Below are 21,325 nucleotides of genomic sequence, written 5' to 3'. Positions count from 1 at the left end.
GGAATGCAGTGGGAATAATTATGAGACACATATCCAGTATTCTGTTCCTGCAGCAACATTGGCATGTGCTTGTCAAGTTACCATTTGTTCATGCAAAGTTAGCAGCTTTTGAGTGTTTCAGTCTGTAATCACCGACAGGCCACATCACTTTGCACATACAAGTTGAATGACACATGATTTTTTTTATTTACTGAAAAGAAATGCTGACACCTTTCTCATTTCTCACAATGTGTCAAGTGTACATGTCAACAGATTACATGTCCATTAAAATGCATTGTTTCATGCTGTAAATACTGTAAACCCTGAGGCTTGAGTGTTGTTCATTAATGTGTACAGAACAATATGCCATGTTCACTTGTTTATCATGTCACAGCACATGTACCACAAGTAGGTTCTTTGAATAAGAGACAAAAATTACGAGAAAGACACTGCTGCCACTCTTTACATCTTAAATAACAAAAATTATCCTAAAATGCTATGACTGAAGCACATATTTTCTGATGATAATAGCAAGACCCATAGGGTCTTGTTAAACTCCACATCTTCAGTTTAGAGCCAGAAGTTGTTACTGCACTGATGAGTGTTAGGGTCTTTCAGCCTCTTCATGATGTGCAGTCAGACATGAACCAAATTACATGTATTCCAGTAACATGTCAAATTGTACAGGAAAACCATGTGAAAACAAGGTACATGTAGCAAGGGCCAACCAGTACACTTGTACCTGGTAAAGGTATTTAAAAAACAAAGGCCAGCTACATACAACAAAGGAAAATATGGACAGCCAAATTCACTTTGTCAAGTTATACCTTTGTAGGTAGTAAAGCGAGCTTGCTTAACCCTGTTCACTTTTACATGCATGTGTACACTGTACTACTAAATGCAGATCCCTAACCATTCGGAATTTTGGAGGAAAGAATCTGAGTTCTGACCATTCTCAGCTCATGTCACGATAGGAATTTCCTATTTTGGTGATAATATTACTACTGTACACACTCCTATAGGAAGTGCTCTTTCTTACTTTCGAGCCAAGTCATCCCTATTGAGGTCTGCCAAACATACTGCAGTCCACAGCACCTTTTCATTCTCTTATCTCTTCCTATTGCTCAGTACTTCAGTAACACTTAGCACCTGATACCTTTCCCTTACAAGTGGTAAATTGCAGATGTCCAAATATGTTTTGTTTTTACAATATGTACTTTATATTGCTGCAATTGTCATCAACAACACCAAGAAGTTGTGGGTGGGTTTTACAAATTATCACCATTTTATCTCATCATTTAGAACAGTCTATAATCAACATCATTTGCTGAATTTTGAATTTCTATATTATCATGAGGTTTCCATTCAAAGAAAATCTTTCCAGGAAAGTGCAAATACATGTAGTTGCACTTCCCCTACATGAACAAGCCCTCTTTGCTGTATTGTAACACTTAAAAATCAAAATTATTCAGGATAACAAGCTTGGTCTACAAGCTTGTAACAGCTCCATCCCATGAGTAAGTCATGTACACTGGAATTGTTCATGTAAACTGCTACTCATTACATAAATATATGCTGTATCATGAGTGGATTTACCTTGCTTCAAACTCAACAGATTCTGAAATGAGGTAATGGCCACAGAATCAAAATCGCCTCTACATTGTACCCTAAGATAATTTGTACTCTCCAAATATGACATACCAGAGTAAAAATTATCATAACATCTGAGATTTCACAAAACAATGACATACCACTACCAGTGAAGAAATCATCATAATGACCGAGATTTCACAACACAATCTTTAGATTTCTATTTGTCCCTTTAATTGCATAGGTTTTAATAGACAACAAGCTCTTGCTTACTCTCTGAGCAGCAACTGAAGGTTGGACACAATCTTACAAGTAAACTCATCACCACTCCTGTATCTGGGGAAAGCATATTCAAGTGTGTAACTACTGACATGCATAACTTTGCAACAATTCCTTGATCAACTCGTGGTCAAAATGTCTCTCTTTGAGTAAAGAGTTAATAAATGGAGTTCCAACTGGCTAAATTTATTCAAACTGTTGTCAGATTTCTATTGATGTACAAAACAATTTAACAGGTGCATTTGTGCCTTTGATGATCAATGTTCAATGCTGCCATCTTGCTGAGCAATCTGAAGATTTATTTTGAATGTTAACATAATGTTGGCCATATTTTGCTTATTAATTTATTAAATGAAATGAAATTTCACTTAATGATAAAGCATGTACAACAAAATTCAATCCTGTCCAGAAATTTGTGCAACAGTGTAAATCAGAGCTGTATCATGTGAAAATGTTTAAAACTGTACCAACCTGGAAAGCCACTTTATTTCCACAAATAAAAATAATATGGAATAATCTCCAAGTATAATTCTTTATTGATGATATATCAAACTAGTGCCTGGGTATGCCTAGTCAAGTAATTTTCATCTTTCTTTCAGCATTTTTTTGCGCAATTTCTATTAACACATCCTTGTGTCTGTACCACCTACCTTTTATAAGAAGGGATAGCGAAAAGTAATTACCATCACAAAGACATATCTTCCTTAGAAAGTGGCTGGTGATTATGCAATGAGACACGAGTCAATTGTCTTCCTATCTGTGTGGCAGCTCCTTTTTGGCTCATGATTAAAATATTTTTGCGCCGTTGTGACTCCATTCTCTTGAACCTCCGTGGTATAATGGTGCGGAGGAATTCCTGGAGTTCAAACACCAAAGGCTGACACAAACAAGAAAATTGGCCCCATTGATTTACACCAATACCAGGATTATTACACTATCTGACCTCATCATTATATCAACACTCCTCTCTTGGTGGTAATAGCAAGCTTTAGATCTGTGTCACTCATGTTTATGACATGCATCCTCCCACGCTGGACAAAGGGAACAGCAGCTGTCTGGTGCCACAAATCTAAAGCTCACTAATATTTCATAGACGTTGACTGCAAGCAAACCTTGGTTAGTCTGGAAACTAGAAAAAGATTTTTGGATAGCAATTAGAACAGTGGACAACTGAACAAAAGCTCTTTTGATGCATGTCACAATCTGCTTATAAAGAAAGTGGAGAAATAAAGGGACTTTGACGATATGCACCCTGTACAAAGTCATCTTACAAGAAATCTGTCTCTTCCACTAGGAAGATAACCTTTGTCTTGGCATTTAACGCCATATTTTAGCTAAAACTAGAACTAGCCTAGGCAGGCATTTGAAACTCTTGAATTTGAGTTCACTCAATTTAATCTGTGTTCCAGCTGACTTCAGTGATATCAAATCAAAACAAAAACAGAATCAGCAGAGTTTCATACAAAACTGAACCCAAGTAAGATAGTTGCAGTAGTTTCTAAGTTGGTCACAATCACATAAAAAATACCCAGGCAAATGGCATTGTCTTTCCCTCATATGTTACTGCTGTTGTTTTAATCCAGTGTTGTCTTTCAGAGAAGCATCACTACACTAGCCTGCTGACCTCAGATATCTCTTGGGACAGGTCAAAATTAAGAACTCTTCCTTACATAGTGGACATGTATTTTATATGTAATCTTTTGATTATTGTGTGCCAATGCTTTGAGAAGGCCAATATTGCTCAGTCAGTGGAGACGTCTGGCAAATCATGATTAATGCTACAAATATCTCCAAGGAAGTGCCCTTAGAGTTACCTATATACAATATAATACAGACTATACAGGCCCAGGACAAAAAAGAGACATGGGTGGATTATGTGGATCTTTTCCTGATCTTATATTTCCCTTTCTGCATTTGAGTCACATAGATGCGCATCTTCTGGTTGTCCAAGGTTTTCTTCACCCAGATCTGCAGATAGAAGAGACAAAACAAGATGATGGGTTTAACTTACAAAACAGAAGTCACACACTGGAAGACATGTGCATGATATATCACATCCAGGACTGAATTTCAAACATGCAAAGAAACTCTACAACAAACCTGGCAGTAACTTGTTTCATCCAAGGATTTTGATGTGTATGGATTTCCCACCCTTTGTCCATACTCTGACTGCCAACCCCCTTTCAATACCTCTATCAAACCTGGTTTGGTGGAGGATGACAACAACAAGTGTGAAAAAGACAAAAATTGGTGCTTAGTGACTTCAGAAGGATTGGTCATCATATGCTGCACAGTATTAAGCCAGCAGCATCTTCTGAAAGTCCAGCACACACCTAGGTTGTCTATCTAGTAATTCTCACCTCAATCTGGCCGATGGATGTGATGATTGCGCTGACCTTCCCCATGTCCTTGGACTCAACGTACACATTCTGGCCTCGATGGAACCAACGCTTCTCATAGAACAGCTTTCCATCCTCAATGCGCACATTGTATTTATGGTTGCTGCTACTTCCTGCTCCACTGTTACTGCTGGAGGTTGTGGTGGTGTTGGTGCTGCCAGTGGTGGATGTTGTAATGCCTGAAGTGTTTGTGGTGCTGGTTGTGTTGCCTGATGTTGCAGAGTTGTTGCTGTGGCTGTGTGAGCCATGGTTGGAATGGGATTTCATGCCTGTCTTGGGTTTCCATGCTAAAAAATATAACAAGCAAACAAATGCATAAAGAAGAATTACCATGACATATCTCATTTGTGTTACTCTGCTGGGGTTATTTTTTTTTTCCTAGCTGTCCAGTTGTAATTTGCCTTACATAACTAAATACAAGCAAAAGGAATTCAGTGTTGTTGTGACATAGAAATTGACTGGAATTTGCAAGTACTGATTTGTGATACAAAAAGATATTTGCAAGATAAAATTCTTATCACATATGTGACAGCATTTTGTCAACACACTCAACTCATTTATTACCAGCTTCAGGCAGTCAGTAGCATGTCCAGGCCATGGGTCTGTGCATGTATAACCATTTTTTCTTTTCTTTTCTTTTCTTTTAAGATTACAGTTTTGTACATATGGTAGATCTTGAAAAACCTCAAAGGTTCTAACTACATTATCTGCTGACATTTTGGATCATTCATCCATAATGTAATTTGCACTTTGCTGACCCTTTATCATACCTAGTTTGTTTGTGTTTCCCATGATATCATAAAATCATCTCAAGCAGTTTAAAATCTATCACATGATTATTGCTATTGAACATTTTTTTTTTTCATTTTTTTAAATTTGTTTTATTTGTTTTATTTTATTTTATTTTTTATTTTTTATTTTTTTAAAGCCAGCGTCTCGGGTTGAGAGTGAGACAGTGATGTGCACTTGAAGTGCTTATTTCCGGTATGCCACTCAGCATTGTTTTACTGCTCCTTTGTTTGTTAGCACATATTCATACCCTTGACACTGGATAATGTTTCAACATGGTTGCTATTTTTGCTACAATCAGCAGGAATGATGGCAGGCCATACTAGCTGGTTACAGAGCCAAATACGACCAAGTAGGCAGTACAATCCTACATGAGAGAAGAGTCACTTACAGGCTTTGGGCTTCCACGTTTGTGTCTTCTCTGCGGACTTACGGATGTTTCCTGCATCAAGAACAATGGCAGAGTTGAGTTTTCATGACTTTCAATGAGTCCCTTCATCTATGCTACTGATACAGTAAATGTTGTACTTGTTGGATTCTTTTTTTCTTTCATTTTTTTAAATATTACTGTAACTTCAATGAAGATAGTGAAAGAATAGAAAATCAAAGAGTGAGAGAGTGGTATCAGTCAACCACATTCTACACATGGTGAAATTTACCTCTAAATTGTTTTATAAACTGGTCACATACCAAACATGTTTTCACAGTTATATACCACTATGTCTTACTGTTGACTTCAATATTCAGTGCAATAGGACAACCCATACAGTCAAACCTGTCTTAGTGCCCAACTGTTGTGTAAGGCCACGAGAAACAATTCCCTCCGAGAGAAAAGGCATGTTGAAGAACCTGTCTATAGCGGCCACCTTTCTATAACAGCCATTTTCTCTCCCTTGGGTGGCCACTATAGACAGGTGTGACTGTAGATGTAGCACAGAACTGAACCTGCTAATAAAGCTACATAATTTAGCACCAGAATATCTTCTGTGTAGACACAAAGGTGTTGCACTGAATGCTATTTTTTGCCTTGTTTGTAAAGATATGGACAAAAACAAGCCTTTATATGAGGAAATGGACAAAGTGTGTGAACAGAGTGAAATTCAATCTTATATACAAGATTACCTGATTTCTTGGTTGTTCCACTTTTACTCTGTAAAATAAATCAGAAGTGAAAAGAAAAATATTACAAAAAATACATTATTAGGTAACAGGTGCTAAGATAAGAGTGAAAAAATTTCAAAACTGAAACTGAACTTGTGATCTAGAAAGATTTGTCATTTGTTTCCTCTGGTTCTCAGTTATGGTTAGCGGTACATTAGGAAATGAAACCAATTATTCATTTTTGAACAAAACTGCACAGGGTTCCAGTATTAAAATGCATCTCATTACACCTTCTGTGACATTTCAAAAGTCAAACTGATCTGATGATTGACAATATATCTTGAAGGTCTTGAGGCCAAGCTACGTGTACACATGTAAGATGCTGTGTAATTGACCCTCTTAGGGTTGGAGATGTCTGAGTCTTTAAATGCTATTCTGCGATGTTCTTTGTATTTGCTATATATGCTTGTAAATATCTGTAAACTGTATTATAATGTAAATAACAACTGAATGGAAGTAAGAAGAAGAAGAAGAAGAAGAAGAAGAAGAAGAAGAAGAAGAAGAAGAAGAAGAAGAAGAAGAAATGTCACCTCTACTAATTGCAACATACTATATATCAGTCATCACATATCCCATATGATGCCTGGTAGTGTTGAAATGAAGTACAGTGTGTGACAAAGTCCTTAACTAAAATACAGTGAGATGACAGCCCCCCCCCCCACAAAAAAGAAAAAAATCAATCAATAGAAAATAATAAACTAGAAATGTCGCTACGGCGACTGATGCCTCCGCCATAATGCATGATTCTCCCAATAGGTGTATAGTACAATGTCTTCACAATGTGTGATGACAGTTTCACATAACTGGCAAAGTATCGAAATAACAGGTTTGTCAGAAATATCTTGAATGTTCACTTTCCACGAACTGGGTTTGCTATAATTGTCTATTAAAGAGTGCAGGTACACATATTTGGGGAATTGAAAATTTTTACTTGACTTCTGACCGACCTTATTATAAGTTTATGCATTGAGTATAATTTTCAAGGTATGAAGAAAGAGTGTAATTACAGTACAAAATATATCTTTTTTTTTTTAATTTAAACCTAACCTTTGACCCTTAACCTTTGACCTTTGACCTTCTGGCTGGAAATTTCCAAGAGAATCTCCATTAAGTAATACATGTACATATATTAAATTTTAAAACTAATAATGCAATCATTGCATATACTATGAGGGAAATAGTAACCTTTTGAGGAGTTGACCTTGACCTTTCACCCCCTGACTATTGACCCATGACCCCTAAATTCCCTAGATAATCCCTGCCAGTCAGTACATGCATATGTACCAAGTTCCATGAAGATACATTGAATCATTTGCGAGAAAAGTGATATTGCAACATTTTCACCTAACCTTTGACCTTTTGACCTTTGACCTTATGACATGAAACTCTCTCTGGAGAATTTTTATGCAGTAGTACATGTCTACACTAAGTTTCAAGAAAATAACTGTGGGCATTGCATAGATATGGGGGAAATAGCAACATTTTTAGCATTTGACCTTGACCTTTTGACCTTTGACCTCTTGTCAATGTCACTAAAATCTACTCAACTAATTGTCCCATCATACATCATCCTTGGACCAAGTTTGGTGAAAGCTGCTTCATCCAGTTTTGAGTTATCACGTAAACAGATAAATTTTAGGATTTGACCTTGATCTTTGACCTTTGACCTCTGTCCGATTTCACTGAAAAACTAATCAAGTAATTGTCCCATCATACATCATCCTCCAACAAAGTTTGGTGAAATTTGCTCCATACAGTCTTGAGTTATCACGTAAATGGATAAATTTCATGATTTGACCTTGACCTTTGACCTTTAGCCGATTTCACCCAAAATCTAATCAAATCATTGCCCCATCATACTTCATACTTGGACCAAGTTTGGTAAAATTCCAGTAAATATTACTCAAGTTATCGCGTAAACGAAAGCGGACGGACGTACGGACGTACGGACGTACGGACGGACGGACGGACAACCCGAAAACATAATGCCTCCGGCACCACTTCGTGGCGGAGGCATAAAAATACAGAAATTCTTTCGTGTTGTTCTTAGGAAAAGCACACTCAAAATTATATTGCACATTCTGCAAAAGCATGAACACAACACAATGAACTGCTTGGTAATGGCAAGTAAGACAGGAGAGGGAAGTCTATTTCACTAAAGGTCAAAGAGAGCCTTTGATCATTCACTACTGTGTACAGTGTACAGAAGTTTTCAATAAGAAGGCAGGCACTGAAAGCTAAGAGATTAATTACCTTGGTGAGGGCTTTAATGTCAGCTGTAATGTCCTCATCGTTCAGTAAGTAGCAAAACTGAGGTGCACCTTGGTCAAGTCAAATATTCAAAAGTTATGAAAGAGCAAACATAATTTTTTTTTTCTGTGTCTTCATGCATTCATATATCTTGAACAGTGAAGTCATGGAATGGAGCTCACGTGGATAGCAATTTCAACTTTTTAATTTGTGCATATACTTATAAAAATGCTTGTATAAAGTGCTATATAAATGTTATCTACTACTATTATCATCATCATCATTAGCACTGCACAGGTATAGGAGAACGAACAACAGAAGTGTGGTGCTACTAGCCATAAGCTAAACTGCTACTAGTTGTATGCTTGATACAACATAGATGTCTGTCTATACATCATAGTGGGTCTATTCTCCTCTTAGCAAGATTTTGCTTAATTGGAGCCAACACAGACCCATGAGAACAAGGCAACATTAAACTTTAGGCTTGCATTAGACAATGTAACATTCATATATACCAGGTTAAACTTGGAAGAATAAGTCTATATGTACCTACCAGATATGCAATGTACTATTTTATGTAAGATCACCATCATCACCACGGAGATCACTGTACTGTTTCCAATCAATGTACCATCTGCACATAATATCTTTGCCTGCTATATACTGTACACGCATTAACCCATGAAAGACTAGTCCTGAGTATATTCGGGGCAGGTGTTTATGGGAAACATGTTTTATAGCAAAATCAGCTGACCCTCAATAGCTTCATGTATTACTATGTTCCTGAGGGTGACAAAAGACATCTTTGAAGGTCTTGCTGATTCTGAATTCTCTGCAAAAATCACATGAAACAGCCTGAAAAAAGGGAGTGGGGGACAGATATCCAGTTAAAATAAATGAAAAATCTGCATTTTTGGTTTCTCTTTCATTCATTGCAAAATTGTATAAATCAGAGCCTGCAATCCTGCAGAAATGTGTTCTGCTCCAGTAGTATTACCAAGTCTATGATTCATTGGTGTAAACTGGGCAATGTACAGTATTTAGTATTCAGCTAGACAAACAGACAACAGTAGAGAACTTGATTCAGTGTGTGTAAAGCAGCAAAGGATATCAGGTGATGGTTTCCGTCTCTTTTCTGGTAATGGAATGGGATCATTGGGTCTCCTCCTCAGCTTCCTGGTTATAGCTGGCTTGATCTCCATAGAGTCTAATGCATAAGACATACATGTAGATTCATGGCAACAGCTCAGTAACAATTCACAATTTTCAGACTTCAAACAAGCTTGTAAACTTTATATCAGTCACATCACTACCTACAGTTAGTACTATCAGCATCTGGCCCACAAGAAAGACTTTTTGGTTGATCTTTTTACAGTCTATACTTCAGAAAAACTTGAGCATGACAACATAAACTTCATTTCTTCTCATATCAATTCATACTGAAAGTGTAGTATACAAGATGGCATTGTAAAAAACACTTTTCCAGAACAGGAGAATAAAACCAGCATAAGGAACATGATGTCATTAAATGTGTGAAGCATATGAAAATACACCAATGCACCAATGATGGGCACACTGGCTCTGTTACGCTACTGACTGTCAGGCTACTCTGCCAAATTATGGAATATGGCTATTTGTCCCGGACAGAAAGTAGCCTTTGTTGAAGAAACAAAGTGATGTTAATCAAATCATATGCTCCAAACTCAAACTGTTTGACATATCATTGTCTTACCACTTACTAAAAAATTGTTCCTGTAAGTAAATAACAATTACCAAATGACCATTACCCACACTAACCCACCACCTTCACGTGCAATACATCATCTTTTGGTGTGGAGTCTTTGTGGGGCACCAGAAGTTTATAACACTAACAGAGAAGAAAATAATTTCCAACGTGAAAATCAGCAAAAATCGAAATTTTTCATTCTAAATGCTGAGTCGAGTAATCTGCCATACAATGATAATGTTGTACATATGTGTAAGTATTTGTGTGTGTGTGTGTGCATAGGGCACAAGGCAATAAAATATAACTCTAAAAGGTAGGACTTTTTTTTTTTGCTGCACTCCCACCCACCCGATTACTACACTCTCCTTGTAATCAGTACTAGCATGTAGTCATCTTCAGTAGAGCTTAGAGTAATGTTTAATACTCTGCTCACTACTCCAAAGGTCTATGTAGAGAGAGAAGTACAGCTTACCTCCTGTGAGTTCCATTGATTGGTGTTCTATCTCTATCATTCTCTTCCTATCATCCAGTTCTATCAACAATGTCTCCATCAGGTCCATCTTTTTGGTCTGCAGAAGTCAGGAGGAAAAAAATAAGTGTTTTTTTTTCCTGTTGTCATGGAATCATTGCCTATATTAAGTAAACAGTCCATCTTGTCTTTATGATGTTAGTTGGTATCATGCTACATCATTACATCCCCCAATGAGGTTATGTTCCTGCCGGTGTTGGTTTGCTTGTCTGTGTCTGTCTGTTTGCAAAATAACTCAAAAAGATGTGAACGGATTTGAATCTAATTACAGGAAAGGTTGATAATGACACAAGGAACAGATAATTGAAATTTGGTAGTGATCAGGACTGATAAGCATCTGGAGCCAGGATACTTTAACAATTTTTTTGGAAGGACTATAATTGACAAATATGGCCAACAAAAGAGAGGCCAAGCTATGCGTATTTAAGGTGTGCATAAACGCGCACTGAGAGCACACTCGAGGCATCACATGCAGCAGTAAGCTGATGAGGTGGACTCTGAGATACAAGAGAATTGGGAAATATGGCAATTCGTAGCATGTGTGTATAGGTGGAAATGAGCTGCCTGGTGGATGTCTGCATTCATGGAGTGCTTCAATTCTAGTTTTCTTGTCTTCTATTTTTTGAACTCAAACATACAGAATTCAAAAAATGAAAGAGGTAAAATAACTGATGTCTACTGTCAACTTCATTTGATGGTACACATGCACACATCTTTCATGTGTTTACAGTCAAAGAGAATGTTTAACAAAGAAAATCAGTCCTCATCTGTACATATACATTATGGATTTTTTAGTATTTCTTTTTATGATTGTCGATGTAGCAAGGATAAAGAATACCTACATCATTCACAAAAGGATTGTTACATCTGATATTGATTTTCAAGGTGACATTAGAGGTGTGAGCTCTATACACAATTAGTTACTAATTACTCAATATAATGACATCCTCAAATCTTTATCTTTCATGCATACGTACTTGTATGTTTACTCATTTACGGAGCCCAGAATGCAGTCTGTTCACATAACAGCATATTACAAAAGTGAATGAACAGTAATATAGGAACATTAAAACACTCTCTTGCCACAACAACATACAAAGTGTACATATCTTCCTTATGTATCTGGCAAGTATCCTAATTTGCTTTCAACACTCTAACCAAGAATTTAAGAGGTTAGATAAAGACAAACAAGTGTAAATTTACTGACCTCATAGTCTTTTCCTGCATTCTTTTGGTCTTTGACATATTCTCTTTCAACAAGTTCCATCTGTTTAAAAAAAAATACAAAAAGTAATGACATTCAGAAATAGTAAGTCACTTGCATGAAGTGAAAAGACACAGTCAGTGGGAAATCAAAGGCAAAACATTGATAGATATTTTCTCCAACAGTTTCATACAAAGATTTCTCCCATGAATTTAACCAGCCCTGCTTCCTACAAAACTGTGCCTCATTTCCTATCTCATGATATCAATTGGCATCATGCTATATCTTTTCCTACATACATGTACAGTATACCACATAGTACTAGTATTCTTTTTCTTTTCAAGTGAAACATAGCACTTGCTCAAAAAGTGGAAGAAGAAACAAGTGATCAAAGGAAAGGATGATTTGAAGTGTAAGCATCAAGTGATACTTTGTAGATACAATGTATTATGGGTAACAAGCATTTTGTGCAAATCTAAAGCATGAGGTGAAAGGCTGTCTCTTGCTCTGTGGCACAAAAGCAGAATGTCAGATATGAATAAACACTGTTAACATGAAAAGAAAAACAAACACACAATGTGCACATGCATGGGTCCTGAAACAAGTCTCAAGTACACGTACATCCATAATGTAAGACTAGTCCTATTCCACTGTTTCATAGGTATGAAATGTAGAAAGTCAATTGATTTTCACTAGGCATACCATATCATGCAATATCAACAAAATGTATCACCAATGTATCATCTTGAAGTAAGAATTGAAAGAACATTCTCTTGGTCTGCCTGGAAAAGGAGAATGTAATGTAGAATTACTATGACCAGAATAGTGTCAATCTACAGCAGGGCATTGAAAATGGAAAAGGTGTTGTCACCTCTAACTGCTTGGAAACTTCAGCCATCCGAAGGCGTTCCTTGTATTGCTGTTCCATTTTTTTCAGTTTCCTGTTGAGCTCAGGGTGGCTACCGTCCATGACTTGCTGGAGCTGTTTCTTCAACGTTGCCAGTTTTTCTTTGTAGATCCTGGACACACAAATCCAGAATACATTCATTACAGCCTGAAATATGAGCTAAGCATGTCACATTCAGAATTTATTCTGAAGAAAAGCTGGCTGATCTCCGAATCGTACATGTAGCTTGAAGTTCAATGTCCCATGCAATTTACATAATAAAAGAAGAATCATATTTGGCATAAACCCATTCATCGATGTTACATTAAAACAAAATCATGGTCAATCAACTTTATTTGTACAAATATCAACATTATGTCATGAATGCAATTACTCATCAGTTTCTAGAAAATGAGGGTGAATGGCAGTCATAATATTTATGTATGGGCATCTTATTTGCATGTAACTTTGCTTTTCAGTTCCAAATCTATAAACTTTGTTACAATATCTGCTATGTGACATCAAAGTCATTGCGATAGCACTCCAGTGTGGAAGTCATTGACATGCCTAAGTTTTAAACAACAAATAATTCTTTTGTGCTCATTAGATGCAATGTTAATGTAATTCATTATTTAGAAAGACAGCTTGAGAGTGTCCTCATTCACTACCATGATTAATTCATGCATTGCAAACTCATCTCAGTTTCTACAATTCACATCTGTGAACTCGAATGCAGAGTTTTCACACAGGTACACAAGAGAATCAAGTGGCATACATCTCTTTCATTTCAGTGTACTCCTCCTCCAGTTTGGCTGCATCCGTCTCACTGGCATCCTCAGTATCTGTAAGCAAGCATATAAGTACAGCTGTAATAAATCATGTTTGAGGTACGTTGTATATACCTTGAAACAAAATCCATCCAACTCTCCAGACAGCTAACATGTTACACAAAAGAGATACATCATAGAAACAGAAAACTGTTGAGAACTTTCTGACATGTCTGACAAGTACAATGATACATCTCATGATTTACATGGCCTGTAGTAAAGTGCTTTAACCCTAACTTACCTGGGCTATTTTGTGAGCTTAAAGTCCTGGGGGGGCATGATGGCCCCCCTTATGATCTCAGCCGCGATTCGCGCCTTCGTTACAAAAATTGGCACACATGTCCCTCATGACGCAATCTATAGGGCTGTGTTGTTAAATTTCACTAAATCGCTTTATTTTATTTCATATGAATTATGTTAAGTTATGCATAAAATTAGAATTTGGCTGGAAATCATTAAATACAGCCCGCAAACTTCAAAGTTTTTTGCTCGAGGACTCTTTGGTGAATTCTGATTTAATTTAGGTCAAAAAAAAAGAAATGGAACAATTTTAATTCATTTATTTATTGTTTTTATAATTTCTTATATTTCTTTTTTTACTTTGTTTTTTATTGTTTTATAATGGGAATCATTGGCAACACTATTTCAATCATAAGAAACATAAAATTAATTGTTTTTAATCACTAAAAGTAAATATAATGAAACAATTACGAATTTCAGATAGAAACCTGATTTGCATTGGTTTTGTACACAAAATCACGTTTTTGAGCAATTTTCAGTCTGACATGCACTTACATAATGTTGCGTAACTTCGTAACCGCGTACCCGGACATCGCAAATTTGGTCTTAAAAGTTGCACAAGGCTTCAAGGTAAATTGTCATGAATCCCCATGTGGATGCGTTCTCGCGTTGCGGAGATGTCACGCGAAGTGTGTGTGTGGGGGGGGGGCACTATGCCCCCCCCCCCCCCAGGTAAGTTAGGGTTAATTACCGAAAGAAGAAGAATTAAATCACATTAGTGAAAGTGTTGGCCAAAATCACATACTGCACATACTAGTATTATTTGGGTAAGATTACCGGTCACCTCCCGAAATTCCGCCACTTGTCTTTAATAACCAGCCAGTTAAGTTCTATAACTCTTCTACTGTCACAACACAACCAAATTTCACATACTTGCACACACATTCACAACAGGAAAGTCCCTTGGGCCTTAGTCCGCTCCAAAAATCCATCGAAAATCCCAAATTTCACCTTCAAAAGTCCAGAATCAGCGTGACCTTCCCAAAGCTTGTGCAATTAAGCCCAGTTTTACGACTACAGGTCACTGAAAAAGCGCTATTATTAAAAATCGAGAAATCCACTGTTCTCTTGTGGGATTTTTTGCTTATCGCAAGCTCGGAGTGTGATGGTATCCTCAAAAATGCAAAAGAATATTTCAATACATGCCGATGCAGTGACTCAATGTACAAGGGTTGAATGCGAGTGCTGATTCCTCAGTCAGTATTTGGTCACCAACGGGCGCCCCAACGTCGCTGATGCAATTTTCGCCAAAAAGAATGAACAAGGTTGTGCACGATGCATTTTTCAGCTGCCTTGCCCTTGAACTTGGTGAACACGCATTGTCTTGAACACACATTGACTTTGAATTTTGCGTGACCAATTCTGACCGCGGCGAACCATATTCTGGGGGATTTTCAAGGTGATATGTTTTGGGATTTTGTGAAATTCTGTGAGACAGGTGAACAAAATGAAAAATTGAGATTGAATAAATTTAATATATTTCACATAAATTTACATTGGGTCATTGCTGTAGAGGGATTGATATGTATGTATGCATCATTTTTGTTTGAAAAACATTGCAGAAAAGCTTAGGCCCTAAATGATCGAATACTGGGGTTTTTTACCTTACCAACGTTAAGGAATGGCATTATGCAATGCCATATGGCAGTAATTACTATTATAATGGTTAACCAGTGACGCAGTGTTTAACAACATGTAGACTAGATCACATTAGAAGTCTAACTTTAGGGCCTTAGGCCTAGGTCTAATTTAAACCAGACCGAACAGTTGTCTTGCTTGTGATGCTGAGACCGATTATAATATTTTTGCACGACAGCGGAGAAGGAATGCTTACAATGTATGTCATAGTTTCATACTCTAGAATCTAAATTTTTAATGTGTCGCATGTAACAAACGTTTCACACCACACATGATCAAGAGGAGGGCAAGCTGCAGCTGCGGCTTTCCTGCACGGCTGCACAGTGCAGCATACAAATTGCTTGGCATGGGTTATCCCCGGCGGCGCGGGGCGCTGTAACATTCGGTACGTATTGGGGTCGCTGCTGCGGTTAGGCATGGCATGGGTGATGGTAACCCCGTCGCGGGGCGCTGTAACCCTTTACGGTACGTATTTGTCCGTATGGGGTCGCTGCTGCGGTTAGGGTGATGGGTGGGCCATCTTCATCTGCTACTTACCCTCATCGGACTCATGCTGCACTGTTGTTATTCCTTTGTCGCGGTGATCCTCGCTGTCGCTGAATTCGTACTCTCTCGCGGGATCGACGCCATTTGGCAGGGATTTGTTTCCAAACAATGTACTCATTCTTGTTTAAAGCCAAGTGAGTTTGTCTAAGTTAACGTTAATACCACCGCTTACCACAGCACCCCATGTAAACGCATGCAGTAATGTGTGATGGGAATTCATGCACACTGTACTGTACATACACTGAATTCATAAACAACTGCGGCGGCTATCTCCCAGGGTCAGAGGTCAATTGGCGATTTTTCTGTCTTTATTTGACGTCTAAGTAGCCCAATTGTCGTTCAAGACCATGCGATAATATCACAGCAGAAGGGCAAGCGATCAACATCTATGGCGTTATTTGGGCTATTCTACAATGAGTCAATAACTCATGAGAAGCGGGCTATTTAGCACTGCACATACAGGACTTGTGACGAGAACTTTACTCACTCTCGGCAGAACAATGATGGTACAGTCTGTACGGCACCGACAAAGCATGTAATTATTCATGTAACAAATAGTGAAAAGCTTCACTTCGTAAGCGTATAAGCTCTTCTAGGGCAGCATCGACGACTGTACTCGGTGAAGCTTATTGAATTTAGGACCAGCCGACGGAGCTTGTGCGACTTTTAGCAGTGAACTACAGTGACCCCCGAGCCTCGGCGAGCGAGGCATCGTGCGAGCGAGGCATCGTGCGTGCGTGGAGAGTAGCGGTTTCTTCTATCATACCACTCCTCCGGCCGGCCGCCCGCGCCGGCCCTCCCCGGGCCCCGACCCGATACGAGCTCAGCTAACGTTGCACTGACCCGCTGGCTGGCGCTGCACTGACGAGGTGGTACGAAAGCTGAAAGTACACGAGAACGGAACTGCAGTGCTGAGTAAGGTCAACTTACGTAGACAATGCACCGGCATTCACCGGTCCTGTATTCACCTGTCTTATACTGTATACTTGGTACTTGGTTGAGGTCCTCCTGAATACTCCATTGTTTTGGAGTTTTGTCTTGTCGGGCTTCTGGAAGGACAGTAGCGTTTCTAATGAGTAAATCTAAATTTAGTCTTGTATGCCCTCCCACTTTCAGCAAGTTTCCACTGTACGTCAACTTGATGCCTCGTCTTTATTGCAGTATTGACCAGATTCTAGTTAAGATGATTAAACTTACTCTGTGGAGTATGTGAACTTGTTATATTTCTTTGACAGGAAAGTGTCTATTTCAGTTCGGGAAACCCACTCACAAGGGGGGCCCCTCCTTAAGTAACCCGTCCCCCTTATAAGTAACCCCGTCCCCCTTATAAGTAACCCCCGGGGCACCCCTTATAAGGAGTCTCCACGCTTTTTTGCAATGCAACGCGAAAATGAAAGGACTGCGGCAATTCGCTTGATTATGTCCATAAAGCTTCACAAGTTTCCTAGTTACTCACGAAATTTGAGCAAAATCGGTTCGAGGCATCATATCTAAAATCATGGATTTAAATGCGATGTCAAACGACCCATGCGAATGCTGAAATGCGAGCGATTACTGGCGTGAGTGTCGCCAGGCGCGGCGGCGCGGCAATGCTTGAGTGCAGACGTGGCGACTGAGTACGGAGACATTCGTTCATTCAGGTGGCTTTAAATGAAGGAAAAATAACAAAAGTAACGAAATAGTCAACCACCTACCTTTGCAATTGGTATGCATATATACAAAAGGATACGTTCCCATAGGGTTGTCCAGTTGAAGTCGTCCCTAAACAAAAATTTTAAGTTGAAACTTGCAAGTTTCGCCGATGAAGCTTGAAATTTCCAACAGCTCCCGCATTCAGCAAGTTGTTCAGCGCAGCTCATGAGCTCAGCTCATGAGCTGCGCTGAACAACTTGTCTCCGTACAAAGTCGCCACGTCTGCACTCAAGCATTGCCGCGCCGCCGCGCCTGGCGACACTCACGCCAGTAATCGCTCGCATTTCAGCATTCGCATGGGTCGTTTGACATCGCATTTAAATCCATGATTTTAGATATGATGCCTCGAACCGATTTTGCTCAAATTTCGTGAGTAACTAGGAAACTTGTGAAGCTTTATGGACATAATCAAGCGAATTGCCGCAGTCCTTTCATTTTCGTGTTGCATTGCAAAAAAGCGTGGAGACTCCTTATAAGGGGTGCCCCGGGGGTTACTTATAAGGGGGACGGGGTTACTTATAAGGGGGACGGGTTACTTATAAGGAGGGGCCCCCCTTGTGAGTGGGTTTCCCGAACTGATTTCTGATTTGAATCTGTTAGTAGTGTTGGCTGTAGTTGCTTCCACAGCTAAAATTGGCAGCATGTTCCTTGAACCTTGATGAGATAATCCCTGAAGCAGCTCTTTCCGAACTACACCGGGATGGGATTAGGATGGGATGTGCTGTGATAGTGGGTGATGGTGCAGTCGTAGTACAATAAAAATAGTGATGTGCACACTTACAATTCTGTAAGATTTACAGCAACAAGGAACCCACAGGAGGTTTCAGCCCTTTGATGGCAGGAAGGGCAGCCTCCTGGAAGGCAGCTACTGTTGGGGCAGTAACTGCCATGGTTGGTAACTGCCACCTGGTTCCAGATGCGAGTGGTTCGGGGGTAAAATGAGAATTTGTAAGAATCAATTGATGCTACGGGGACGGTGAGCTTGAGCACATGATCTCTTCTGCTGACATATGGAGCTTGGGTTATGAAGTGAGGAAGATGGATGTTGACTGTTTTGCTGGTGATGTATTCTATAGAACATGGTGCTCTGTGCATGGAGACGACGTGTGTGCAGTTGATCCCATCCCAGACTGGAGACGAGCCCTGAAGCTGAAGTGGACCTTTTGTAGTTGCAGGTGACAAAGCGAGCAGCTGCTTTCTGGACTCTTTCTAAGCCTTCGGCAGTACTGGAAGTGTAGGGATTCCAGGCTTCAGAAGCGTACTCCAGCTGTGGTCGGACAAGGCTCATGTATGCTTCTGATTTTACAGCTTTGGAACACGATGACAAGTTTCTCCTTATCAGCCCAAGGGTTTTGCTAGCCTTGCCTTGTACGAGTTGACAGTGTGTGTTCCATCCCAGGTCCTTGGATATGGTGTACCGTGACTCCGAGGTACTTGTATAATATGTCAACCCTGGGTACAGACTCATTGCAAAGGTTGTAGTTGTGCTCAATGGTTCTTCCCTTCCTTGTGATGGTGATGGAAGCACACTTTTCAACATTAAATGCCATAATAAGCCATTTTGTTGACCAGTCTGATAGGGTTTCAAGGTCTTGCTGAAGGATGGCGACATCATTCATGGTTTGGGTTTCTCTGTAGATCACACTGTCTGCGAAGAGGCGCATCTGGGACTTTGTATTTGTGGTGATGTCATTTATGTAGAGCAGAAAGAGGGCTGGGCCGATAACCGATCCTTGAGGTACCCCACATGTCACAGGCATCCAAGACGAGCGGGAGCCCTTGACAACAACTGCTTGCTGCCTGTTGGCATGCAGGGACATGGTCCAATGCAGTGTGTCTCCTTTTATGCCATAATATTCCAGTTTGGTCTGTAGATGGTGATGAGGTACCCGGTCAAAGGCTTTCTGAAGATCGAGGAAGATGACATCTGTTTGGCCTCTGCATTGCAAGGTGTGTGCCCAGTCATGGGTGGCTTGGGTGGTGTGGACAATTTCTGCCTAAACCCATGATGCTGTTCATCTACCAGGATGTTGTTGGCAGCTACATGTTTTGAGATATGGCTGAGCACGATGTGCTCCATCACCTTGCTGCAGATACAGGTCAAGGAAATTGGCCTGTAATTGCCTGGATTGCACTTATCACCGGACTTGTGTATGGGTGTCACTAAGGCATGCTTCCATTCAACTGGAACAGTGCCAGAGTTATAGCTTTGTTGAAATAAGAAAGTTTGTTACTACCCTATGAGTGTAGTTGTTTTTCCTGATGTTCAGACGAACTGAACTATCGAAGAGCTACATGTACCACGTAGTAAAAATCTAACTGTTACACATTTTGTTAGTGTAATCGCTTGTAAAGTCGTATTTTAATCAGCATTGTCACTGTCAGTAACTTTACTGTGAAGTAGTAGTAGAATATATGTCACGTGTCACATACACTGCTGCACTGGGGGGTGCTTCACAAAGATCTAAGTTTGACCTAAGTTATGCGTAAATCCCCAAACCCTGCGTAAATCCCAAAGTCCTGCGTAATTTTACGCAGGACTTTAAACCCTGTTTCACAAAGCTCTAAGTCATGCGTAAGTCCCACCAAGTCCTGCGTAACTTTCTTTACGCATGGCCTGAAGCCATGCGGAAAGTCAGACTTAAATTCCAAAATGGGAAGTTCAAAAGCGTAATCAACTTCTAATATTCATCAATTTCTTCCACTTTATCTTATCCTGAGTGAGATGGCAATATTTTTTACAAACTAGAGAATCACTATAGCTCTAAGTTTGTTGTGCATATATGTTATCAGGTTTCATTTGCAGACTTATTGCAGACCCTTTGTTCCCAGTTGATTCCTTCCTCTTGTCGGAGTCTCTTTTTTGCAGCCTTTTTCCACCTACACATTCACACACCTATTTGTGTTTTGACATGTTTGTGTGCTCACTATGCATATTCATGCTTGCATCAACGTATATTTTTTTTTTCTATCTCCCTTGGATTTTGTGTTCCCCCCTCCCCCTTTTTTTTCATATATTTTTAGGTATCATCTTCATTTCTGTTGTCAATGTCATTATTATTATTATGACATCATTATTGTGATTTGATATATTTGATAACTGGCATTTGTTGGTTGACTCTCACTTTTATTTTGTTGCCTCCTCCAGGTACACCATATGAGGGCTCGCTGCTTGCTCAGCCCCAACCCCCCACCCCCCCCCCCCCCCAACCTTGCTGTTGCTATTTCACTCTTTTCCTTTGTTTATCCTCTGTTGTTCCTTAAAGGACAAGTTCACCTTCATAAACATAAGGATTGAGAGAATGCAACAATATTAGTAGAACACATCGGTGAAAGTTTGAGGAAAATTGGACAATCGATGCAAAAGTTATGAATTTTTAAATTTTTTGTGTTGGAACCGCTGGATGAGGAGACTACTACAGCTTGTGAGTCATATACATACAACAGTATAAAGAAAATGTAAAGAAAATTCAACATATTTTCACTTTTTTCGCATAATAAAAGAGCACTTGACTTGCCACTTTCTAAAG

At 39.3% G+C, this 21,325-nt stretch overlaps 2 protein-coding genes across 2 annotated transcripts in view; one reads left to right on the top strand and one right to left on the bottom strand.

Annotated features, from left to right (window-relative positions):
- Nucleotides 1-3,374: 3,374 nt before the first annotated feature.
- Nucleotides 3,375-16,236, bottom strand: LOC139737305 (sin3 histone deacetylase corepressor complex component SDS3-like). The gene is made up of 11 exons (XM_071647978.1): nt 16,095-16,236; nt 13,568-13,634; nt 12,778-12,925; nt 11,910-11,969; nt 10,646-10,742; nt 9,559-9,654; nt 8,451-8,512; nt 6,159-6,186; nt 5,428-5,478; nt 4,209-4,534; nt 3,375-3,816 (listed from the first exon to the last, which is right to left on the bottom strand). Exons 1-11 carry the CDS (start codon nt 16,219-16,221, stop codon nt 3,721-3,723), a joined length of 1,158 nt encoding a protein of 385 aa, XP_071504079.1. The 5' UTR covers nt 16,222-16,236; the 3' UTR covers nt 3,375-3,720.
- Nucleotides 16,237-16,979: 743 nt separating this feature from the next.
- The window catches only part of LOC139737304 (2-(3-amino-3-carboxypropyl)histidine synthase subunit 1-like), a 60,335-nt gene continuing 55,989 nt past the window's right edge, over nt 16,980-21,325 (top strand). The window contains exon 1 of the mRNA XM_071647976.1: nt 16,980-17,018. The gene's annotated coding sequence lies outside the window, so the exon portion shown is untranslated. The remainder of the gene's footprint in view (nt 17,019-21,325) is intronic.

The sequence above is a fragment of the Diadema antillarum genome, unplaced genomic scaffold, assembly GCF_040938485.1.
Source record: "Diadema antillarum isolate AM-2024a unplaced genomic scaffold, OU_Dant_1.0 seq00000688_RagTag, whole genome shotgun sequence".
Taxonomy (NCBI): domain Eukaryota; kingdom Metazoa; phylum Echinodermata; class Echinoidea; order Diadematoida; family Diadematidae; genus Diadema; species Diadema antillarum.
Note: the sequence above shows the minus strand (reverse complement) of the source record. Positions and strands in the feature narration are given on the sequence as shown.

Coding starts and splice junctions, on each gene's coding strand:
- LOC139737305 (XM_071647978.1), bottom strand. CDS start 16,221: ATGAGTACATTGTTTGGAAACAAATCCCTGCCAAATGGCGTCGATCCC. Junction 12,926..13,567: donor TACACTGAAATGAAAGAGAT/GTATGCCACTTG, acceptor TTGTGTGTCCAG/GATCTACAAAGAAAAACTGG. Junction 3,817..4,208: donor CATCCATCGGCCAGATTGAG/GTGAGAATTACT, acceptor TTCTATCTGCAG/ATCTGGGTGAAGAAAACCTT.